A 19,331-nucleotide genomic window follows, 5' to 3' on the forward strand; every position below is an offset into this window, starting at 1 on the left:
GTTTCTTTAAAGCGATTCTTGGATTTCACTGCCGTGCTCAGAGCTCCGGTGTGCCTGCCAAAGACATTTGCAAAGTGCCTTCTCTTTTGCAAACCTCTTCAAACTCTTCCACTGCATCCCTGCCTTTGAGACACAGACCGTCCTTAACGCTGTCCAGGATTAAAGTGCCCCGTCGAACCCCGGTGATGCCAACAGCAAATATAAAACTTCCTCCTGGGATTTTCAAATGCACGGAAAGCCAGGGCGGGATTTCGGCGAACGAAGAGTCTCAAGTGGCGGTGAGACGGAGGGAGCAGCCGGCAAGGAGAACTGATAAGATCCACTCTGTATACATTGCACAAGGGTCTGCGATGGCCCACGCTCAGGAACTCTTGGATGAATACGAACCAACAGCAAAAGTAAAACGGAGGTTTTCGGACCCTTACTCTCACATCCCTGTGTAGAGAGGTGAAATACATCAGCTGTCTGGGCTGGTTTTTGAAGTCGACCGCAGCTTTGGCTTTAACCCTTCGAGGCCGGGGAGTGTACGGCGCTGTAAGGGCTGAACAAGGCTGTCTGAAACAGATATTCTTCACTTTAAATTAAAACCCTGCAAAGAAAGTAGAGCGTAAAACTTACGTGGAGTAAAACCCATGGGTTGAGTGTACAGGAGAAAAACAAGTCCCTTGATTCTGCTGTCGTGCCTTTTTCCATTCGCCTTACAATGGACTCTTACGGGACCAACAGTGAGTTTGCGTCAGTGTGTGTTGCCTTAATTTTTATGTTTGTATGACAACTTTCTGTGTGGTTTACAGAGCTGTTGATGTTGTAATAGCCTTAACTGAGACCAAACTATATAAAAACGTTTATTAATACATTGCACTTTTTAAAAATACCCGTGTTGGTTTGTCGATGTCCGCCTTGTCTAGCGCAGTTTCTTTGGCTGGAAGCCTTTGATCAGAGCTGCGTCTGTGTGCAGTACTTCAGAGAGCACCGGGAATGGTTTTGTGGAGGCGGAAGCTCTGGGGTGCAGCCCGGGCTGTCACCTGGGGCTGTTCCTGTGCCGTGCGAGCAGCAGAGCCGCGGCGCGGCCACAAACCGCTTTGAAGCAGCGGCAGCCCCAGCCCTTCGTGGCACTGATCTGGGATCCCTGTGTGTGGACGCTGAAGGAAGAGCGCAGCTCCGCCGCTCAGGTGCTGCCTCAGGACTGTGGTGACGCCACCGCAGCCCTGAGCAGCAGCCGCCTCTGTTGACGTGTGGAGGGCCCTTCGGGGGCTTTTGAGGGGTTGTTGTGGTCTTGTTTTATTTTGTGGGTTTCTTTGTTGTTTGGTCGGTTTGTGCTTTGGGTTGGGGTGGTTTTTTGTTTTTATTTTTTAATAAAACTCTGCCTCCTGCCCCGCCCCAAGATGGCGCCTTGCCCCTCCCTGCGCCCCGCCTCAAGATGGCGCCCGCCTCCCGGAAGTGGCCCCTGAGGCAGCTTCCGCCGCCGCCCGCCCGCCATGGCGGCGACGCGGCTGGAGCTGAACCTGATGCGGCTGCTGAGCCGCTGCGAGGCCCTGGCGGCGGAGCGGCGGGACCCCGAGGAGTGGCGGCTGGAGAAGGTGAGACCCGGCCCGGCCTCCCGGGGGGAGAGCGGCCGGGAGAAGCGCGGGAACCTCCCGCCCCTCAGTCCCGCAGCAGCGCGGGAGCCTCCTCCAGATGAAGCGAGGCCAGTGAGCGCTGCAGGGCGCTCAGACCCTGACCTCGCCCTCAGCCGGGCTTTTGCCACACAATATTTCCACTTACAAGCTTTTTCTCCTCAGTACGTGGCGGCTCTGGAGGACATGCTGCGGGAGCTGAAGCTGCAGTCCTGGTGAGTCCCTGCGCTGGGCCCTGGGGCCTCCTCAGCCTCCTACCCGCAATATAGACCTTGAAGAACCATGTGTTGGGTTCTGTCAGGTTTTTGGGGGGTTGTGTGGTTCATTGGGTGTTTTTTTAAATTATTGTTGTTTGGAAAATCACTTGAACGACAGAAAATATGGATAACTTCTGGGTTTTGTGTTATTACTTTTCCATTCCAATAGCAAGCCCGCCCCGGAGCTGCTGAACGAATACTCTCGCAAAGTGGACTTCCTAAAGGGACTTTTGGAAGCTGAAAAATTGGTAAGATCTACTGCTGCAGCTTGACAAGGCTTAAATATTCTCTGCCTGTGTTCACCCTTTTTCACCTTTATCTCTTCTCTCAAAATAACACTTGCTAAAATCTTATTAGTCAATCCTTATAAAAAGATGAACAAATACATTGGGGTTTTGCGATATTCGTGTCTTTTCATTGCTTTTTCCCACTCGCAGCCTTCATCAAGCGAAAAGGCTCTGGCTAATCAGTTCCTGGCCCCCGGCCGCACGCCCACGACCACCAAAGAGAGAACCCCGGCCACTAAAACCGTGCACCTGCAGACAAAGGCTCGTTGCACGGGCAGGATGAGGAGCGAGCTGCTTGGTACGGTATGTTCTGGTGCTGACGATTTGGTGCTGCTGGTTTCCGGGTGGCCTGTTGTTGCGTTCGGCTGCCGTTGGCGGTTGTGCCTCAAACGCGCCCCAGGCTGGGAGGGGAGCCGCTTTTTTCGGGTTTGGGCAGTAAATGGTGGGCGCAGGCGCTCGGCTGGGGCTGGGGGGTTGTCTTTTATCACTGGCCCTTTGTCATTTCTGTTTCTCTCTGTGCCCCCCAGGACCCCCTGGCTGTGGATGGTAAGTTTAATCTTTGGTTTCCTCTAGTCTTATTTAACCTGAGACTTACAGAGAGAGGCGGAGGAAGGTCAGTATTAGAGACTGGCCAGGTGCACTTTAATTGAGCAGCTCACTTCTTTTCAAGATAGCAGATTTTCAAAACAAACCCAAAAGCCCTCGCCGTTAAAGCCCGGGTGTTGTTATCAGTATGGCAGCAGGGACACGCAGGAACCCATTTTCCTAGAATCCACATAGACATTCTAATTATAGAATTAGCGAGGACAATTTACCTTTATTGTGGCTTCTGTTCTCTCCGGCTCTGAGCAGATCCTGTGAGTAGGCGTTGTTCGATTCCTCTTAAATATACAGCCGTGGAGGGACTGCTAGGAATTAATGTGCAGTTTCCATAGCTACTGTTGCAGTGCTTGGACATGGGCCAACGTAACGTGTCCTGAAAGAGAACGCCAAGACACACGGGTCTAAACGGTGCCCTCAGGGGTGTGATTCATCTGTTTGTTCTCTGCGCCGTGCATTCGGTGTCACATGTTGTCTTTTCCCTGTGGGAAGCAGGGGGGTGTTTGAAATCCGTATTCCCTGGGGTCGGGGGCCAAATAGGACGCGGACATCTGAAAACCCCTTAGAGAAAAGTTGTTCAGCTTCTCATCGCGTGGCAATTTATAACGTGCTAAACCACAAATTTAACTCATTTTTTCCAGATGCTGAGGAGTTAAACATAAGGAAGCGCAAGTAAGTCAAAATTTCTTACTTTGATGCTCTGTTTTTTGGGAACTGCTTTCCCGCTGCCCTTTAAATCACAGCGGTGCTTCCGTTTGGGTGAAGTTCCTCCTGGTGCAAACCGAAATGTGGCCTCAGTTATCTGACTGTCAGAGCTGCAGGGTCTGGGGAGCCCTCGGGAGATCGGCCCGCCGGGAAGTACAGACCCCGTGTTTGTCCCCCCGCGCTCTTGCAGGCGCCTGGCGGCCGATGAGAAGCAGTCGGCGGTGGAGCTGGACGCCGTGCTGCAGCGCCACCAGGACGTGCAGGAGAAGCTGGCCGAAGAAATGCTCAGTCTGGCCCGCAGTCTCAAAAACAACACCCTGGCCGCGCAGAATGTGATCAAACAAGATAACCAGGTAGCACGTGTTCGAGTTCTGACCTCTCCGTTTTGCAAGTGAGAAGGTTAAAGTGCTGATGTGTTAAATACTGTACATATAACTTGGTTCCAGGTGGGATTAGTGGGGAGGCTTGGATATGTCTCTATGCAATTGAAGCTTTTCTTTGTTGGAAGAATCAGCATCAGAACGTCCAAATCTGAGTGCAGAACTTTGTTCCCTTGCCCCGCAGACGCTCTCGCACTCTCTGCGGATGGCAGACCAGAACTTCGAGAAGCTCAAGGATGAATCTGACCGCCTCGAGCAGCACGCGAAGAAATCGGTCAACTGGCTGCTGTGGATAATGTTAATTGTAGTTTGTTTTATATTCATCAGCATGATCCTCTTTATCAGAATTTTCCCCAAACTCAAATGACTCGGGTTTTCTAGACTGCCAGGGAGCAGCTGGAGAGCTCAGCTGGGATGGCACCTGCCAGCAGTCGAGCTCTTTGCCACCTTTCGTGTCCCCAAATCCAGCGCAAATTCAGTGGTTTCACACGGAGGACTTACTACACCTGGATATTTGGTTACTTTCTCTAACCTAGTGAACATTGTTGCTTGTTGAGGGGAGAACTGGGTTCAAGACGGCAGTTTATGCTGAGCTGCTAACGAGTTCCTTAGTGGGCAGACACGGTCCTGTTTGTAATGTGACTATTGAAAATGTCACAACTCCTAAAAGGCGTTTAATCCATATGAATATAAGTAACAGTCCAAGTCTTAATTGCCCCTGTCTCTACAGCTTTACTGAACCAGGACATTGCTGCCAACAGGACATTTAATTACAAGGTTGTGTATGTACCCAGGTGTGGGAGTTGAGTTGCTGGCCTGGCTCAGGTTCAGAGCGGATCAGCAGGTAAAACTGATCTCAGGCTCACCTTTCTCCAGCCTTCGCTAGGAAGTCTGAGCTGAAGACGACTGCAAAGAGCTGAAGCAGCTTGATGGTGCGATGTCCGCTTCCCTCGTGTGCAAGTGTTCTCATTGTCTGGCATGTTGATTGCATCAAGAAATCACCGTAACCCCGGTATTAACCCATGGTACTAACGCTCTGTGTGGTGCCGACCTCGCCTGTACAAACGTGTGTTCGTTGTAAGATGGGAGCGAAGGAAACGTGTCTTTAAAAAGAAAGGATAACGAATCAGCCTTAAGCGTTTGAGCTGAGTTACTCTGTTCAAGAGGTCGGGGTCAAACTTGTATTCCTAAGAGGTCGCTACAATAAAGCAGAGATGAACTGAACTAGAGTGAACATTTGAAAGCGCTGTACTGCTACAAATGAGAACCCGCAGGAAAGCGCAGCCTGTCGTGACGGGGGGAGAGCCGTTTTTAGGCGCTTTAAAGCTGAAAGCGAACCGTTCCGCGTCTGTGCTGCGGTTTCCCGAGTCCTGTGGCCGGCGTCGTGCTGAGGCGTGCAGAGCGTTTCACACAGCCCTCGGCCTTCTCTTGCCATTTCTGGGGCGGTTTTGCCCGCGATGGGTGTTTGAGGCCGGGGTGGCGATCGCCGCAGCGCTGGGCGCGAGGAGCCGCTGGTCACAGCCGAGTTCTTGTGACAACCCGGGTTCAGGATTGTTCTTTGTTCTCCACTGAACCAGCTGTGTTAATGAAGACAGTTCACTTTTTTTTTTCCATAAAGTATTTTTGTTCATTCCTCAGGATGTTTGTAATTCAGCGTGCCATTCACTTACGGCTTATCAAATGAGTAATTCTACTACAGTACAGTTTTTCTTGTAGCTATTCATTTGGTGATAGCTGCTTCTCTTCAAGCAAACCTGTTACTTGAACTCTATCAAAATCTGCAGCTGTAGCCATCCGTTTAGGGCCATTTCTTCTTTTCCCAGCCGTTTCTCTTCAGCTGTAGCGTTTGGCGTTTCTCTTCAGCTGTAGCGTCCTTACTGAGTGCTGCGTCACCACATTCTCTTCATTCTAATTGTTTCCTACTTCCCTGCAGGTGTTTCAGTGCCGAGCTCGTAGAGCAGAGGGATGAAGCATTAATGTTGTAACATTCTTCCCCTTGATTCCTTGAAATAGCTTCTGTGAGAGCTGCAAACATTGGCAAGTGAGAATTGCTTCACTGTCCCAAAGCTTGGGACGCCCAGCTGCAGAGATGCTCAGCAAGGCTGGGCCTGGCTGAGCCTGGCTGGGCCTGGCTGGGCCTAGCTGGGCCTGGCTGGGCCTAGCTGAGCCTGGCTGGGCCCGGCTGGGCCTCTTGGCAGGTTACCCGCTTCCAGACTGCAAATGAAAAAATACACATAATCTTTTGGAGACTTGGGTCACGTCAGGCTGGCGAATGCGCTTTTCCCATTGATGCTGCTGGAAACTTGAGAATAAAGATATCACAATTAATAGCCACAGGCGTAGAGAAAAAGATCAAAAATGATAATACAGCAGAGGGGAGCAGAAAATAAGAATCGGATTTCCCGCTGTCCAGCTGCCATCCTGAGTCCTGCAGCCCAGACCCGGCCTGCAGCGCTCGTCCTGATCTGCTCCATGTGCACCCACCAAGCAAGAGTGACATTAAAACCCGGCTTAGCTAAACCAATACCGCCTGCCACATGACACCGCCGTGACATTTCTGGCGTGAGCGCTACCTCCAAATAAGAGATGGAAGTGGGAAGCAGCAGCAGCCGCCGGTGAATAATGGATTAGCTACGCCTGATTTGTAACGTTTACACAGAAGGGGTGTGTCTCCTGGTTACAGAACAAACTGGTTATCACAACGGGAACTGGAAGTTCTGTCTCGTCCAAAATGCAAGAACGTGAGATAAAGCCACGTGGAACATACAGTTACAGTTCGCTGAGCTCCCCTGTCCCTCCAAATTGGATTCTGGATCAGCCAAAACGTGCGTTAGTGTAGAGACATTGTAAAAAAGAGACGAGGAGAGGGGGGCTGGGGTGGCGAGGTGTAGATTTGAACTGGTGCAGCCAGGTGCCCGGATGCCGGCTCGGAGAGTGACGCAGACGTGAATTCGCCTGTGGCTGATGGGGAATAGTGTACACAGCGGGTGTGCAAACCGGCCGTGGCGTTGGGGGCAGCGGGTGTGCAAACCGGCCGTGGCGTTGGGGGCAGCGGGTGTGCAAACTGACTGTGGCGTTGGGGGCAGCGGGTGTGCAAACCGGCCGTGGCGTTGGGGGCAGCGGGTGTGCAAACCGGCCGTGGCGTTGGGGGCAGTGGGTGTGCAAACCGGCCGTGGCGTTGGGGGCAGCGGGTGTGCAAACCGGCCGTGGCGTTGGCTCCGGCGTCCTGGGAGAAGCTGCGGGAAGGCGCTGGGTGAGGGGCTGGGGGGTCTCGGGTCAGATCCGGATCTGGTTTGCCTGGGCCCTGGTGTGGCCGCAGCGTGGCAACGGGGCTGTCCGTGCTTCTTGTAGGGATGAGGAAAACTCGAGGTTCTCTCGAGCTGAAAACTTCTGTGCTGAATTAGAACAGAAACACTCGGGGAAGCAAATCCCCCTCTGTGCCATCCTGAAAATCAGACTGAACAAAACGAGAAAGGAGACAGAACAGATGGAGCGATTTTGTCCTACGCAGAATATCCTTTACCTGCTGAAGTGCACGCTGGTTGGGTGTGTGATAATAGATCGTTTTCTACATCAGAAACATTAAAGGTCAGAAAATAGAATATTATTTCCAAGCTCAGTACCTGTTTTCCTCGCCCTCCTGACAGTTGTTACTTCAGGAGATTCATTTCAGAAAGGAAATGTGGAGGTGAGTAGGTAGAACCTTCCAGTTCAAGTCTCTCTGTATTTCTTTTCTTCGGAGGGTTCAGAAATCATAAGGACACCCATCACTGCTCCGTTCTCGGTTATCTTAAATAATCCATGAAGCATCCGCAGAGGGGAGAAACCATTGTGAATGAAGAGAGGAGCCGTATTTCACATATAACACTAGTGAGGTTAGTGGTTGCCTGAATCGGAAAACAAGAACTAAGAGAGTTCTGGGTTGTTTTCCCAGCGCCCACATCGGTGCCGCTGGTTTATCTGATTGCACGCCCGTGTCCTGCAGCAGCGAGCGATGGGAAAGATGCTGCAGGGATTGCGCCCTGATGCTCTTCATCGGTAATTAGAAACTAAAAATAGTATTTTAGGGAATGATAATAAACCTGTAGCCTTTAATCCTCCGGTGCCAGCCTGTAAGCTGATATCATTAGTACATGAAAGGCAAGGAGAACAGACGTGAGTGAGCGAAAGCCGGTTGCTATTACAGCCAGGTTATGAATTCCACAGAGCTCCAGCCGTCTGGGTGATGCTTGGCTCTGGTTTATGCAAAGTCTGTAGTTATAAAGCAGGTTAATTTGCGGAGAATGCTGGTTTTGTTGTTTATTTCCATTCCTTGACTGTCCTCACGTCCTGAATTCTGACACGAGGGACGTTCTGCGTCTCCCCTGCTGTTGTGAGGCAGGGGGTGGCGTATGTGGGAGCGGCGGGATGAATGGACTCCCGCCATGGCAGTTCCGAATCAGCAGCCACGTCTTGTACTGCAGCGATCGCAGAGAGAGCAGCCGCGCTGCAGCCGGGCCTTTCATCTGACCGTTCTAATGGTTTGCAAATGCTCGGCTGTAGCTCTCGGTACACGCGCTGCTTGCGCTCGGGTGATTTAGTCAGGTCCGGCCGTCGACCTCAGCGAGCGCCGCAGAGCGACCCGCACCCAACCAGACGTGACTCCAGAGGCCAGTCCGCCCGTTCGCAGCTCTGTGACGATTCCTCACGCGGAAAAGCAACGCGCAGTCTTTAAAATCGTGCGAGTTCTCTTAGTGCCATTTCAGCGTCTGGAGAAAAGGAGCCAGCGCTGAGTGCCCTGCTGGGAACCGCTGGCCCATCGAGCGAGAAAAGTAACTCAAAAGGGAGATCTGTTGTGAGCTGAGGATGGCGGGGGAAAGATTTGAAATGAGAATGGCCATTTACCAAGTGATTTTGAATGAAAATAAAAGCTTTATTCTACCAGTGTGTGTAACTCAGTATCTTGCAGGAAAGGGGGAGAGCAAGGGGCAGGTACAAGTACCAGAGCTGCCAGGAAAGGTCCTGCCGTGGCTCAGCACCGCACTGCGGAGACGACTGAAAACAGAGAAAAAACCACCAAATGTTGAATCCCATGAGAAAACGACAACCAGACGTTTGAAATGGCTGTTTGGGCTGGGCTCTGTGTCAGGGAAATGGAAACGTTTAGTGGGAGATACCGCTAAAGGGAGTCTGGGCAACTCCACCTCTCCGAATGGCCTTACTGGGGGAAATGGTCACAGGTTGGGACCAAGTCACAGAACCCCAGAATGTCAGGGGTTGAAGGGCCCTGGAAAGCTCATCCAGTGCAATCCCCCATGGAGCAGGAACACCCAGATGAGGTTACACAGGAAGGTGTCCAGGCGGGTTGGAATGTCTGCACAGAAGGAGACTCCACAACCCCCTGGGCAGCCTGGGCCAGGCTCTGCCACCCTCACCCCCAACAAGTTGCTTCTCAAATTTAAGTGGAACCTCCTGTGTTCCAGTTTGCACCCATTGCCCCTTGTCCTGTCACTGGTTGTCACCAGAAGAGCCTGGCTCCATCCTCCTGACACTCCCCCTTTCCATCTTGATCCCCAGGAATGAGTTCCCCCCTCAGTCTCCTCTTGTCCAGCTCCAGAGCCCCAGCTCCTCAGCCTTTCCTCACACGGGAGATGCTCCACTCCCTTCAGCATCTTCATTGCCCTGCGCGGGACCCTCTCCAGCGGTTCCCTGTCCTTCCTGAACCGCTCTCCGCGGGTCTCCAGGCCGTGAGGGAGAAATCCGAAAGCTTCACCGTTTTCCTCAAAGCTCCCGAGGCCAAAAACCCCCTCAGGACCCAGCCCGCCCTTCCCGCCGCGCCCCGGCCTCCCGCGCTGGAGCCGCCTGAGCGGGGGCGGCCCCGGCAGGTGCTGATGCGGCCGCTCCTCCCCCAGCCCGTCCCGTCCCGTCCCCTGCCCGGCTCCGCGCCGCCTCTTGCCGCCGCCCCGCTCCCAGCTGACGGGGGCAGCCCCTTGTTTACTGGCCAGGGAAGCGGCCGCCAGCCCGGCCTGCACTGGAAGGGGCCGCCGGGGCCGCCGCCGAGGAGCAAGGGAGGGGCCGGGCGCTATAAAGTGGACCCCGCGGCGCTTTCTCCGGGTCTCTTCCCCACCATGCGAAGCCGGGCCCGGCCCCCGCGCCCGCCCCGCAGCCTCTGATTCGCCCCCGCCGGGCCGCGCCGGAGCCGCGGCGGCTCCCAGCGAACGCGGGCATGGGACCCCGGGTGGCGGCGGCGCTGGCCGTGGCCGTGGTGCTGGCGGCCTGGTGCGGCCGGAGCCGCGCCGAGAGTGAGTAGGGGCCCGGGGGCGCGGCCGGGGCGGGCGGCGGGGCCCGGGCCGGGGCGAGGCGGGCGGCGCGGCCCCGCCGCTCGTACCCTTTGTACCTGCTGGGGGGGCGGACGGGCCAGGCCGCGCCGCGGGGCTGGGCGGCGGCGGCGGCTCGGCCGGGCCTGCGGAGCGGGGAGCGGGGCGCCCCGGGTCACCTTCATGCCTGGGGTCGGGGGTTTTGGGCCCCAAACGCCGAGCGGGCCGGGAAGGAGGGCCCGGCGGAGGCCGAGATTGGAGCGGAGACGGGAGGGGCTGGAGCTCCCCCCGGTTCGCCTGGGGATTCGCGCAGCGGCTCGTCCTGGTCGCTCGCCCGGGGCACCGGGGAGGCTGCGGCCGCTCCCCGGGGCTCAGGTGCGGGGACGGGCACGGTCGCTGGGGCTGCTCCCCGGGCCGGAGTCCGAACCGCTCGGGGAGGGTTTGGGATGAGAGGCTGGGAGGTTGTGTCTCTGACTTCAATACTTTAACCCGGGCTCTCAAGCTCACGGGTGTCAAGGGGCTGGGGATCTGTGTTTGAACAGGGTCTTGCGAATACACGTTTGGGATATGAAGATGTTGTGGTGGAGGTCGCAGGCGTGGTTCATCCACTGGCACAAGGTCAAGCCTTCCGAGCTGTTTTGGTGGCTTACATCAAATACACTTTCTTAGCAAATTCTTCTAGTGAGAGGTTTCAATTTTGAACTATTTGTACAGATGTTTAGCAATAAAAGAGAAGTGTTTATTTAAAGAGAGCTGACTGGTTACCTAAGTTGCCTGTGCCATAGGCAGTGCTTTAGTCTACCTGCTCGCTTTCCCATCAGAAAAAGCGCTAACGAGAGAACCGGTTCAAGTGGCGCAAACGCGACGATGGCGTTTGGAGACGTGTCCGATATTCAGGAAATAAAGCGGCTCGTGCCCTTCAGTCAGCCCCTTTTCTTCAAGCAATCGGACAAGTTACATGTTTTTAAAACACCCGGTTTCTTCCTCATGTTTTTACCGTAGACCAGCGGGCTGGTTTGAACTCCGCTCCAGCTGGCAAACGTGTGCCAACCTGCCCGTTACCAATAGAGACGCGGGAAAGGTAGTTGACATATAGCACTGATAATAAATATGTGTGCAGCTTTAGTCCGGCGGTTCCTAATTTGACAACGTTATTATTACTGCTACACTGGAGCTTCTTATTTATTTATTGAATATTTGCTTTGTGGGTTGCGAGTGCGTTTATGATCCAGACTCCCTAATCTTTGCCGTATCGCTGCACATCAGGAAAATACGCTGTGCAGTGCGTGGATGGAGAGACAGGAGCGATGCACGGGACATCAAAGCAGAGCCTAGGGAGGAATATTTTTATACCATTCGGCGTGAACACTTCACAAAGTATTTTGCGGACAATTTAGGTGACAAGGCCCCTAATTCAAGCGGTTCTCAGCCGCTTTGGTGTCTGACTGGGTTTCTTGAGGGTGACGAGGCCCGCGGCGCTGGCGCGGTGGCGAACAGCCCCAGCCGCGGGGGCTGCGCCGGGGCCCGCGCACGGGCAGGAGTTGCATAAGCAAACACGTTGTTCCCTGAGCAACGGAACGAATGCAGGCGGCTTTCCTGGAGCCTCGCGTCCTGCCTTCCCGCTGGCGCGCCCGCGGTCGCGCTGCTCGCCGGTGACAGTGTCCCCAGCCGTGTGGGGGGTTTGCGCCCTGTGTCTTTCTTTTCCCTTCCCTCCTTTTAGACAACATCTGTTAAGAAGCTGAGCAGCGTATAGTGTTAATGTATCTGTAGGTGGCTCAGGTGACAAACTGGGTGGGTGGTTTGAGCTCCCGTTTAAACCATCCTTAGGATGGAGACGCTGAGTTTTTCCTCCTTAGCCCATCCCCGGTTTTCCTAAGTCTTTAGGGAATACGATGCTGAGAACTCTCCTTCTGCACGTGACTGACGTTACTGAGTTTAGTAGTTACCCGGAGGAGCAGAAGCAAGGGTTAAGGGCAGGAGACCTGCCCTGCGTGTAGAATGAAGATACATTTATCTTGTTTTGTGAGGAAAAACAGGTTTGTGTGTTTTTTTTAATCGCTGTGTAAACATAATGCAACTTCTTGAAATAAATCTCCCACATGACTCAGGCACGTCAATTCATTAGCCGTGCTATTTAGGGTCAGATTTGCCTCACCTCGCTTTAGGCGTCTGCTAACTGAGCAACTTACTTTGGGCTCCTTTTGTGAGCAGTAGGAGACCAATCGATATAATTACTATAATAAAGCGTGGGTATGTTTCCTCCCTTTCTAACTTCACCTAAATCTGGGTGCTGCGCGTTTGCTCCGTTGCTGCTGGTGGGGTCAGAAACCCAGCTGAGCTCCACCTGAACCACCGCCTGCCACAAACTTCACCTTTTATGTCCGTAGTAACAGCCTTTAAAAATAATTTACTGCTTAATTAGTATTTCTGGCTCATATGGAAACTCGTTAGGAAGCCCCATGTTAATTTTTGCTGTTGAAAGACTCGGTCTAGAATGAAGTTTAGTTCCGAGAGCACGCAGAAGGAGCGGGGCAGGGGTATCAGCCCGGGCGGCAGCGGCGTCCGTCAGCTGTCCCAATGTGCCCTCTGCTATTTTAAAGAGCGGCAGCACGGCGAGCGTGGCTACGGTGAAAACCCCGGAGTAGGAACCGCGGTGCTATTGGCAGCGCGTGAAGGCTGCTGGTGCTCCCCGTGGGTGGCGGGGTCGGGAGAAGTGTCGGGGTTGACTTCTGCCCCTTCCCCGGCCTGATCTCCCGTGCGACGCCGTCGCTTCGCTGCTTTGTATTTTTGCCGATTCCTAAAAGTCAACCTTATCCAGAATGGCAAAGCTTTTCACTTGACCAAAGTGTAATTATTTTAAATATTGTTTGTTCCATTAGGCAGCAAACACTATAAAATGCAGCATTACCCGACAGCTCTCTTGAATGGGCTGTGATCTCTGCGATGCTGCGTTATCCAGGTCTGGGCTGTTAAAGGGCTGGAGCACAGTGAACTATTGAGCTTCGGGATCCACAGGGTTCACTATAAACCAGGCTTAAGTTCCAGATTTCCCCCCGTTAGACCCTGTCGTGAGAGCTAAACTCTGTCTGGTTTCTTCATTCTGTACTTTAAGCTCGATACCAAAGTGGTTTGTTCGGGGGCTTTGGCGCTGGGGATTTCGGCCGAACGCGGGGCGTTCAGTGGAGGCGCTGGCGCTGTTTTGTGCAGGGAGGCTCTGCGCCTGCTGCGGGAGGATCCATGGGAGGCTTTCCTTGTCCTGCAAGCTGGCTCCTGTGCCGTTTGAAGCCAGGTTGTCTGTATCGTAACCGAGTGCTCAGCTTTGCTGTGCGGGGATCAGACCTGCCCAGCCTTCCTACCGAATTGTTGATAAATTCTCCTGGCTCCCGCTACACGTGGGGAAAAAGGTTCTTACTTCGCTTAAAACTGCTTCTTGTTGTCTTGGTAACAATACATTTGTGGGTGGACTCGAGCAGCTGCTGCGTGAACAGCAGATACGGAGTGTTGAACAGAATCCAGAAACGTGAAGAGATCGAGAATCCTCCAGCAAGAACAAGGCAGATTTGGGGTTGGGTGTTCTGGAGCCCCGTTGTTCTCCTTGATCCTTCGGGCTGGTAAAAACAAATAAGAGTTCAGATACCGTGGGTGTATTTATCACTTAAAAACTAAACTGAAGCAGAACATGAAAAGCGTGGGAACAATCTGTACAAACCCCGTTAATATTTGTAAATTTGTAATTATTTGGGCCTTTTGTTCAGTTGATTATTTCATAAATAACCCTCTAATTTGTTTGAAGTTGTCCTTATACCAGGACGGCGTCGGTGTTTGCTGTTTCCTTCCATCTCTCTGGCTGTTCGGACAGCAGCACTGCTTGTGTCAGTAGTGACCTCAGAAACCTCTAGTGATACAGGTCAGGTGCACAAGCAGCGTAATTTGACTTATTTTGAGTATATATTAATCTATAGGGAAGCGGTGAGTGCTGTGAACTCAGGAGTGCAGAGGGTTCCAAGGGACTTACCTAATTCCGCTCAAAATGACGCAAGACCAAGGCAATTACACTTAGTGTATCCATGCGTTTTGTTGCCTTGAGCCACACTAGCCTGGAGCTTTTACTCTTTAAAGCGATTATTGGCCTGTAGATCTGAGCTGGATTCTTTGACCTTTGCTTAGGGCCAGCTCTATACATTGAAATTACTCCGAGAAGCACTTGAAACGGGGAGCGCAGCGGCTGGTCGTGGTGTCGCCCCGGTGCGCTCAACGAGAACCAAGGTGCCCAATTTTGAGTGTATGGGGCAGTTTTAGCCGCGCCGGTGGCTCGTAACTGGAATTTGTGTTTGAATTCTGTCCTTTTGTTGTTTCTCCTTTGGCGAGGAATCCCCCTGTCACGCACACGTGCTTCGGTGGGAATCCCTGTCTCTCTTATTTCACACAGACATGTAGAGCACGCTGTTGCTCTCCCCGTTGCTCCAGCCCGCGGTTGGGACGTGCAGCTTTCTGCTTTGCCTCCAGCTCGGCTGCAGGTTTCCGCGGGGCACAGACGTCGTTGGCTGTTTGAATTTCTCTGCCCCTGTCAGAAGGTGCGTCCTTGATCCTCGCGCGCTGGTGCATTCGCTTGCTCTTCCAGAAGGCAATTTATGAAACGACTTGGATATAGTGCCAAAAAATCCCATTGGGCAATAACGTGGCTTCAAATCCTGTCTTAGTGCTGCCAAATTGATTTAATTTTTTTTTACTATTGCGGTGAAGCAGATTTTTGAATAATCGTGAAGACGTTTGCGTCGGGTCGATTTTTAACCCACGCGGCAGCGTCTGTGTCGAACCACGAGGACTCCGACGGTTGCACCATTAAACCTCTGTCTCTGCGTCAGTTTGGATTATCGCTCTGTGATTTCTCGGAGTTGTGACGTGGTCGTTTTATAGTCAAACCTTTTACTTTCCTCCTTTTGCTGGCGCCTGGTTCGTGTTATTCTGTTTAGTTTCTGCTTCGTGCGGCTGTTCACTTTGGCGGTTCTTGGGTTACCGGTTCTACGGAATGAACTGCCCAGGTAGTCGTGGCCGGGAGATTTGCAACCTTGAGAAAATAATAATAGTCATAAAATAGCCCGACGGCCTGATCCAAAAAGAATGCTCAGGGCCAGAATTACTGCGGCAGTAAATCACTCCCGTCGGCCCCGTCTGGGCAGGAGTGCGGGCCGAGCTCTCGCATGGGAGCGTTTCAAGCATTTTCCGCTCTCCTCAAAGCGTTCCGTTTCCTCGCTGTTATCCTCTTCCTGTCCTCCCCTCCCTGCAGAAACTCTGAACTAGTCCCTCTAATCCGCGGGCGTTAATTGCACAATCAGGGGCGAGGAGGGTGCGTCGCTGACGATTATCTAAAGAAAACAGTTGCGTCGACTTTCCTTACCTGTGTGAGCCCAAGTGATGCCCAGAGAGCGTGACGGGGAACATCCAGAAACGCAGGATGGCAGAAAAAGTGGTGAAATCCTCTTTCAGTGGTGTTTTGTAACCATACAGCAGGGAATGTTCCCCGCAGTGTATTTCTTAACCCTTGAAGCAGGTTTCACTGCGAAGGGCCTAGCGGTGAATTCTGGGCGCGGAGGGACAAAACTGGGCGTTCAGAAAACTCAAACGGTTACCTTTTCCGAAGTAAATAACGTCGCTCTTTGCCTTCCAGTTTGCAGGAGCATGGACATTCGCAACAACCTGACCCGGCTGAACATGCTGGAGAACTGCACCGTGATCGAGGGCCACCTGCAGATCTTGCTCATGTTCAAAACCAAGCCGGAGGATTTCCGTGAGCTCAGCTTTCCTAAGCTGACCATGATTACGGACTACTTGCTGCTTTTTCGCGTGTACGGCCTGGAGAGTTTAAAGGGGCTTTTCCCAAACCTCACTGTGATTCGAGGGACTCATCTCTTCTTTAATTACGCGCTCGTCATTTTTGAGATGGTTCACCTGAAGGAGATCGGCCTCTATAACCTCATGAACATCACCCGAGGCGCCGTGCGCATTGAGAAGAACAACGAACTGTGTTACTTGTCCACCATCGACTGGTCGAGGATTTTGGATTCTGTAGAGGACAATTACATCGTGGCCAACAAGGACGACAAAGAGGAGTGTGGAGACGTGTGTCCGGGAACCGTGAAAGGGAAAAGCAACTGTCCGCCCACGGTGATAAACGGCATTTTCATCGAGCGCTGCTGGACCCACGATCGCTGCCAGAGGGGTGAGTCCGCGGGGTTTTCTGCCCGTTTTTAACCCATCAGGCCTACTGGAGGGCTGAGAGGTACCTGTTAATTGCGACCTTTAAGCCCAGGTTCCTAAAAACCAGGCTCAAAATCAAACTTAGGCCAAGAGAGGACCTTTGGGGTGGGGATGTTTTAGTGTTTAGTTCACTGATGTGAATAATGTATCAAAAGTTTGTGTTTGGTTTCTCTGGGAAGTTAGGGAGCACCTGGAGCTCGCAGGTTGAACAAAGGGAGTGCGGGCTGGACGAGCGGGTGGTGAGGTGACTGCGAACTGGTGAAGGGAAGTCAGGGAGTCGTGGTCAGTGGGGCACAGTCCAGTTCAGGCCTGGATCCAGTGCAGTGCCTCGGGGTAACAGTATCTCCATTAGGGCTTGGGTGGGGGGTTAAAAGTCCAGGTTGAGGGAACGGCTGCGGCAGATAGAACGGTGGAAAAAGTCTTTATGGAATAAACCCGACGCCGGAAAGGTGCAGTTACGTTTTTCCTGACCCTGCCATAAAAAGATGTAAGAGATGTGGGTGAGCGAACAACATTTGCGCAGAGTAAGAGGCTGGCAGGCGAGTCAGACCCGAAGGGTGAAGGAGAGAGGCCCTAGCCGGCGATGTCCATGGCGGGAGCCAAAACTGCGCTTCTGGCTCAGCCTTGTTCAGAAATTCAGCTGCTCTTGCCACCCCTGAACTCGCGTTTTTAAACCGTATTGGAGTTGGTTTTAATTCCGTACAGATTTGTTTTTTTCCAAACTTGGAACCAACCTTAAATTGAAATTACATATTTACTTGGATTTATGTGAAACCCGGCTGAGGGGGAGCAAAGCGAACTGAGGTGAAACGGCTGCGTTTAGGGTTGTGTTTCTGGAGGTGGCGCATCCAAACGGAGCAGCGTGTCTGCAGACGGAATTGGGAAACTTGCGGGCTGCAGAGAATTTCTTGCCAAGCTCTAAAGGGCAATTCTGAGTCTAAGTGCCAGATTTGAGCAGGAATTCCTCCCAGCATGCATAACCTAATGAAATTAGTGTGGTTTCCCCTCTGCCACTCCTCACCCCAAAACCGTCCGGCTTCCTTTTAAAGACAGTGGTTATTTTTTCTCGCTAGAATAACAGGGTGCGAGCAAGAAGATGCAAACGCGTGCGTTCTTTTTTTAAAAGGGAAAAATAACATTATAAAGCGCTTTAGTTCATAAACTCGATATATATCAGCGCTGAAACCTGGTTTCTCGTGCGTTCGTATTTGGTGTTTTCTGCCGTTTCACGAGGTTAAAGATGTGACTGAAAGGTTTTCTGTGGCTAAACCGTCGGTGATGTCCCTCATTCCTGGGACGGCTCTGGGGCCGATGGAATGTGGGGTTTTCTCTGTTCTGTGACAGCCCGTTGCCAGCAAACCTGTAGGAACGGCGTATTTTACCATTGGGGCCGGAATCTCAGCTCCTGAGCCTCACATACGAATTCAGCCGCATTTGTTGGGTGGCACCCATACGATATCACACACTATTTTAGTTCATTACCTGAACAAATCTGACCTAGTAAGTCCGTTTGATTTGGATTGGAAGTTTGAATTTGAAAATGGTCTCAGAAGTCGCTCTCTGCCGGTGCTCCCGTCTGGCGTCCCGTGGTCATTCAGAGCAGCAAAGCTCCTGCATATTTTGGCTGGAACTGGTGTGTGTTTTCCAAACCACTTCACAAGCCGCGCTTATCTTTGTTTTGAATACTGAGATTTGAGCTTTTATTTGTTGGTGGCTGGTGTTCTCAACGAGCTGGTGTCTGTGTGATGTTGTGCCTTGTGCCACCTGCTTCAGAACTGATCCTAACAACTTGAGTGGTCTTTGAAACTTCTTTAATAGCCTTTAGACTTTCAACACACACACGCGCTGGCAACTGCGGTCGAGATAAGTGACATTTATTGATCCCGTCGGTGGAATCGCTGTGTTCTCTCTTCTCGTGCCAACCATAACGTGTCCTCAGCGTGTGTAATTGTTTCGTCAAGATTAAGAGCTGGTGTGAATTGTACTTTGCTTTCCTTTGCCCGAAGAGCCGCATAGAAACTCGCAGGACCGAGGGGATTAACGTCAGGACATCTTTGCAGCTTAGCTGGGAATCTTCAGCAGCTCCCGTCTCTCTGCTGTTAAGCCTTATTTCTGCTCTTTGTATTTTAACCAGTATGGGAATGAAAAGTGGCGTTTCAGCGTATCTTTCCTGGGGGAGGTTTGGCTCTGCGCGCTGCCTGTGTCCCTGCGCTGGTTTCTCACGCCGGCTGCACAGTCTGGCGCTGGCTGGTGTAGGTTTGTCTCTGCATGGGAAGCTGTTGGTGTGTGGAGCGGCACCGCTGCCCCGGGGCCGCGATGGTGTGTTTGCTGCTTTGTTCGCTGCTTTGTCTGCCGGGAAAACAAATCCTTAAGGAATATGTAAATATTGATTTTAAAAAAAACAACAAAAACAAAATGTAGAGAGTGTGTGTCGATTGACAAAACCCAGTTCCACGCTGGCGAGCTTTTCCAGCCTGCTGAGCTCCAGGAACACGTGGAGATGGGTAAGAAGTTGGAGGGAGCCCATGTGGGCAGGAAGGGTGGAAAAGGGGTTTGTGCGACCAGGGAGGGAGATGGTGACACTGGGGTCCCTGGGTGTCCCCATCGCTGCCACCCTGATCCCTGCGTCACCTCCTTCCCGTTATCCCCCCACATCTCACGTCGATCGTGCGACCGGTATCTGTGTTCTAAGCTCCGGGTTCGCTCCAGCTCGGAGTTGCAGTGTGTGATTATCCCCGGGGCGCGCGGCCAAGTCTGAGTCATCCTCGCAGCTTTCGCTCCGGCCCAGAAATGGTGGGGGTTGGTTTTTTTCAGTTGGTGATAACATGTTCAAAACAACAAAGGATCTTCTTACGGGCGTTCGGATGAAACCGGTGGGGAGGAACCGAAATGATTTGTGGGCAGCTTGGAAAGAACCAGTCGCGATGTTGAG

The 19,331-nt window shown here is 52.6% G+C and overlaps 3 protein-coding genes across 17 annotated transcripts in view; all 3 read left to right on the forward strand.

The window, feature by feature from the left end:
* Positions 1-874, forward strand: part of MYO9B (myosin IXB) — a 40,114-nt gene extending 39,240 nt beyond the window's left edge. For all 14 annotated transcript variants that reach the window (XM_065042433.1, XM_065042440.1, XM_065042432.1 and 11 more), the window contains one exon: positions 13-874. In XM_065042433.1, the coding sequence (XP_064898505.1) occupies positions 13-443 (431 nt within the window). In that variant the 3' untranslated portion in view covers positions 444-874. The remainder of the gene's footprint in view (positions 1-12) is intronic.
* Positions 875-1,418: 544 nt separating this feature from the next.
* Positions 1,419-5,069, forward strand: USE1 (unconventional SNARE in the ER 1). 2 transcript variants are annotated; one of them, XM_065042564.1, is made up of 8 exons: positions 1,419-1,580; positions 1,782-1,831; positions 2,043-2,121; positions 2,311-2,463; positions 2,688-2,706; positions 3,402-3,432; positions 3,656-3,818; positions 3,912-5,069. In XM_065042564.1, the coding sequence occupies exons 1-8, from the start codon at positions 1,479-1,481 to the stop codon at positions 4,083-4,085; spliced, it is 771 nt and encodes a 256-aa protein (XP_064898636.1). In that variant the 5' UTR covers positions 1,419-1,478; the 3' UTR covers positions 4,086-5,069. The 2 variants fall into 2 exon arrangements, with proteins under 2 accessions (XP_064898636.1, XP_064898635.1); XM_065042563.1 differs by having other exon boundaries at positions 1,420-1,580; positions 4,030-5,069.
* Positions 5,070-9,779: 4,710 nt separating this feature from the next.
* The window catches only part of INSR (insulin receptor), a 42,936-nt gene continuing 33,384 nt past the window's right edge, over positions 9,780-19,331 (forward strand). The window contains exons 1-2 of the mRNA XM_065042472.1: positions 9,780-10,126; positions 15,810-16,361. Of these exons, the coding sequence (XP_064898544.1) occupies positions 10,051-10,126; positions 15,810-16,361 (628 nt within the window). The 5' untranslated portion in view covers positions 9,780-10,050. The remainder of the gene's footprint in view (positions 10,127-15,809; positions 16,362-19,331) is intronic.

The sequence above is a fragment of the Columba livia genome, chromosome 27, assembly GCF_036013475.1.
Source record: "Columba livia isolate bColLiv1 breed racing homer chromosome 27, bColLiv1.pat.W.v2, whole genome shotgun sequence".
Classification (NCBI taxonomy): domain Eukaryota; kingdom Metazoa; phylum Chordata; class Aves; order Columbiformes; family Columbidae; genus Columba; species Columba livia.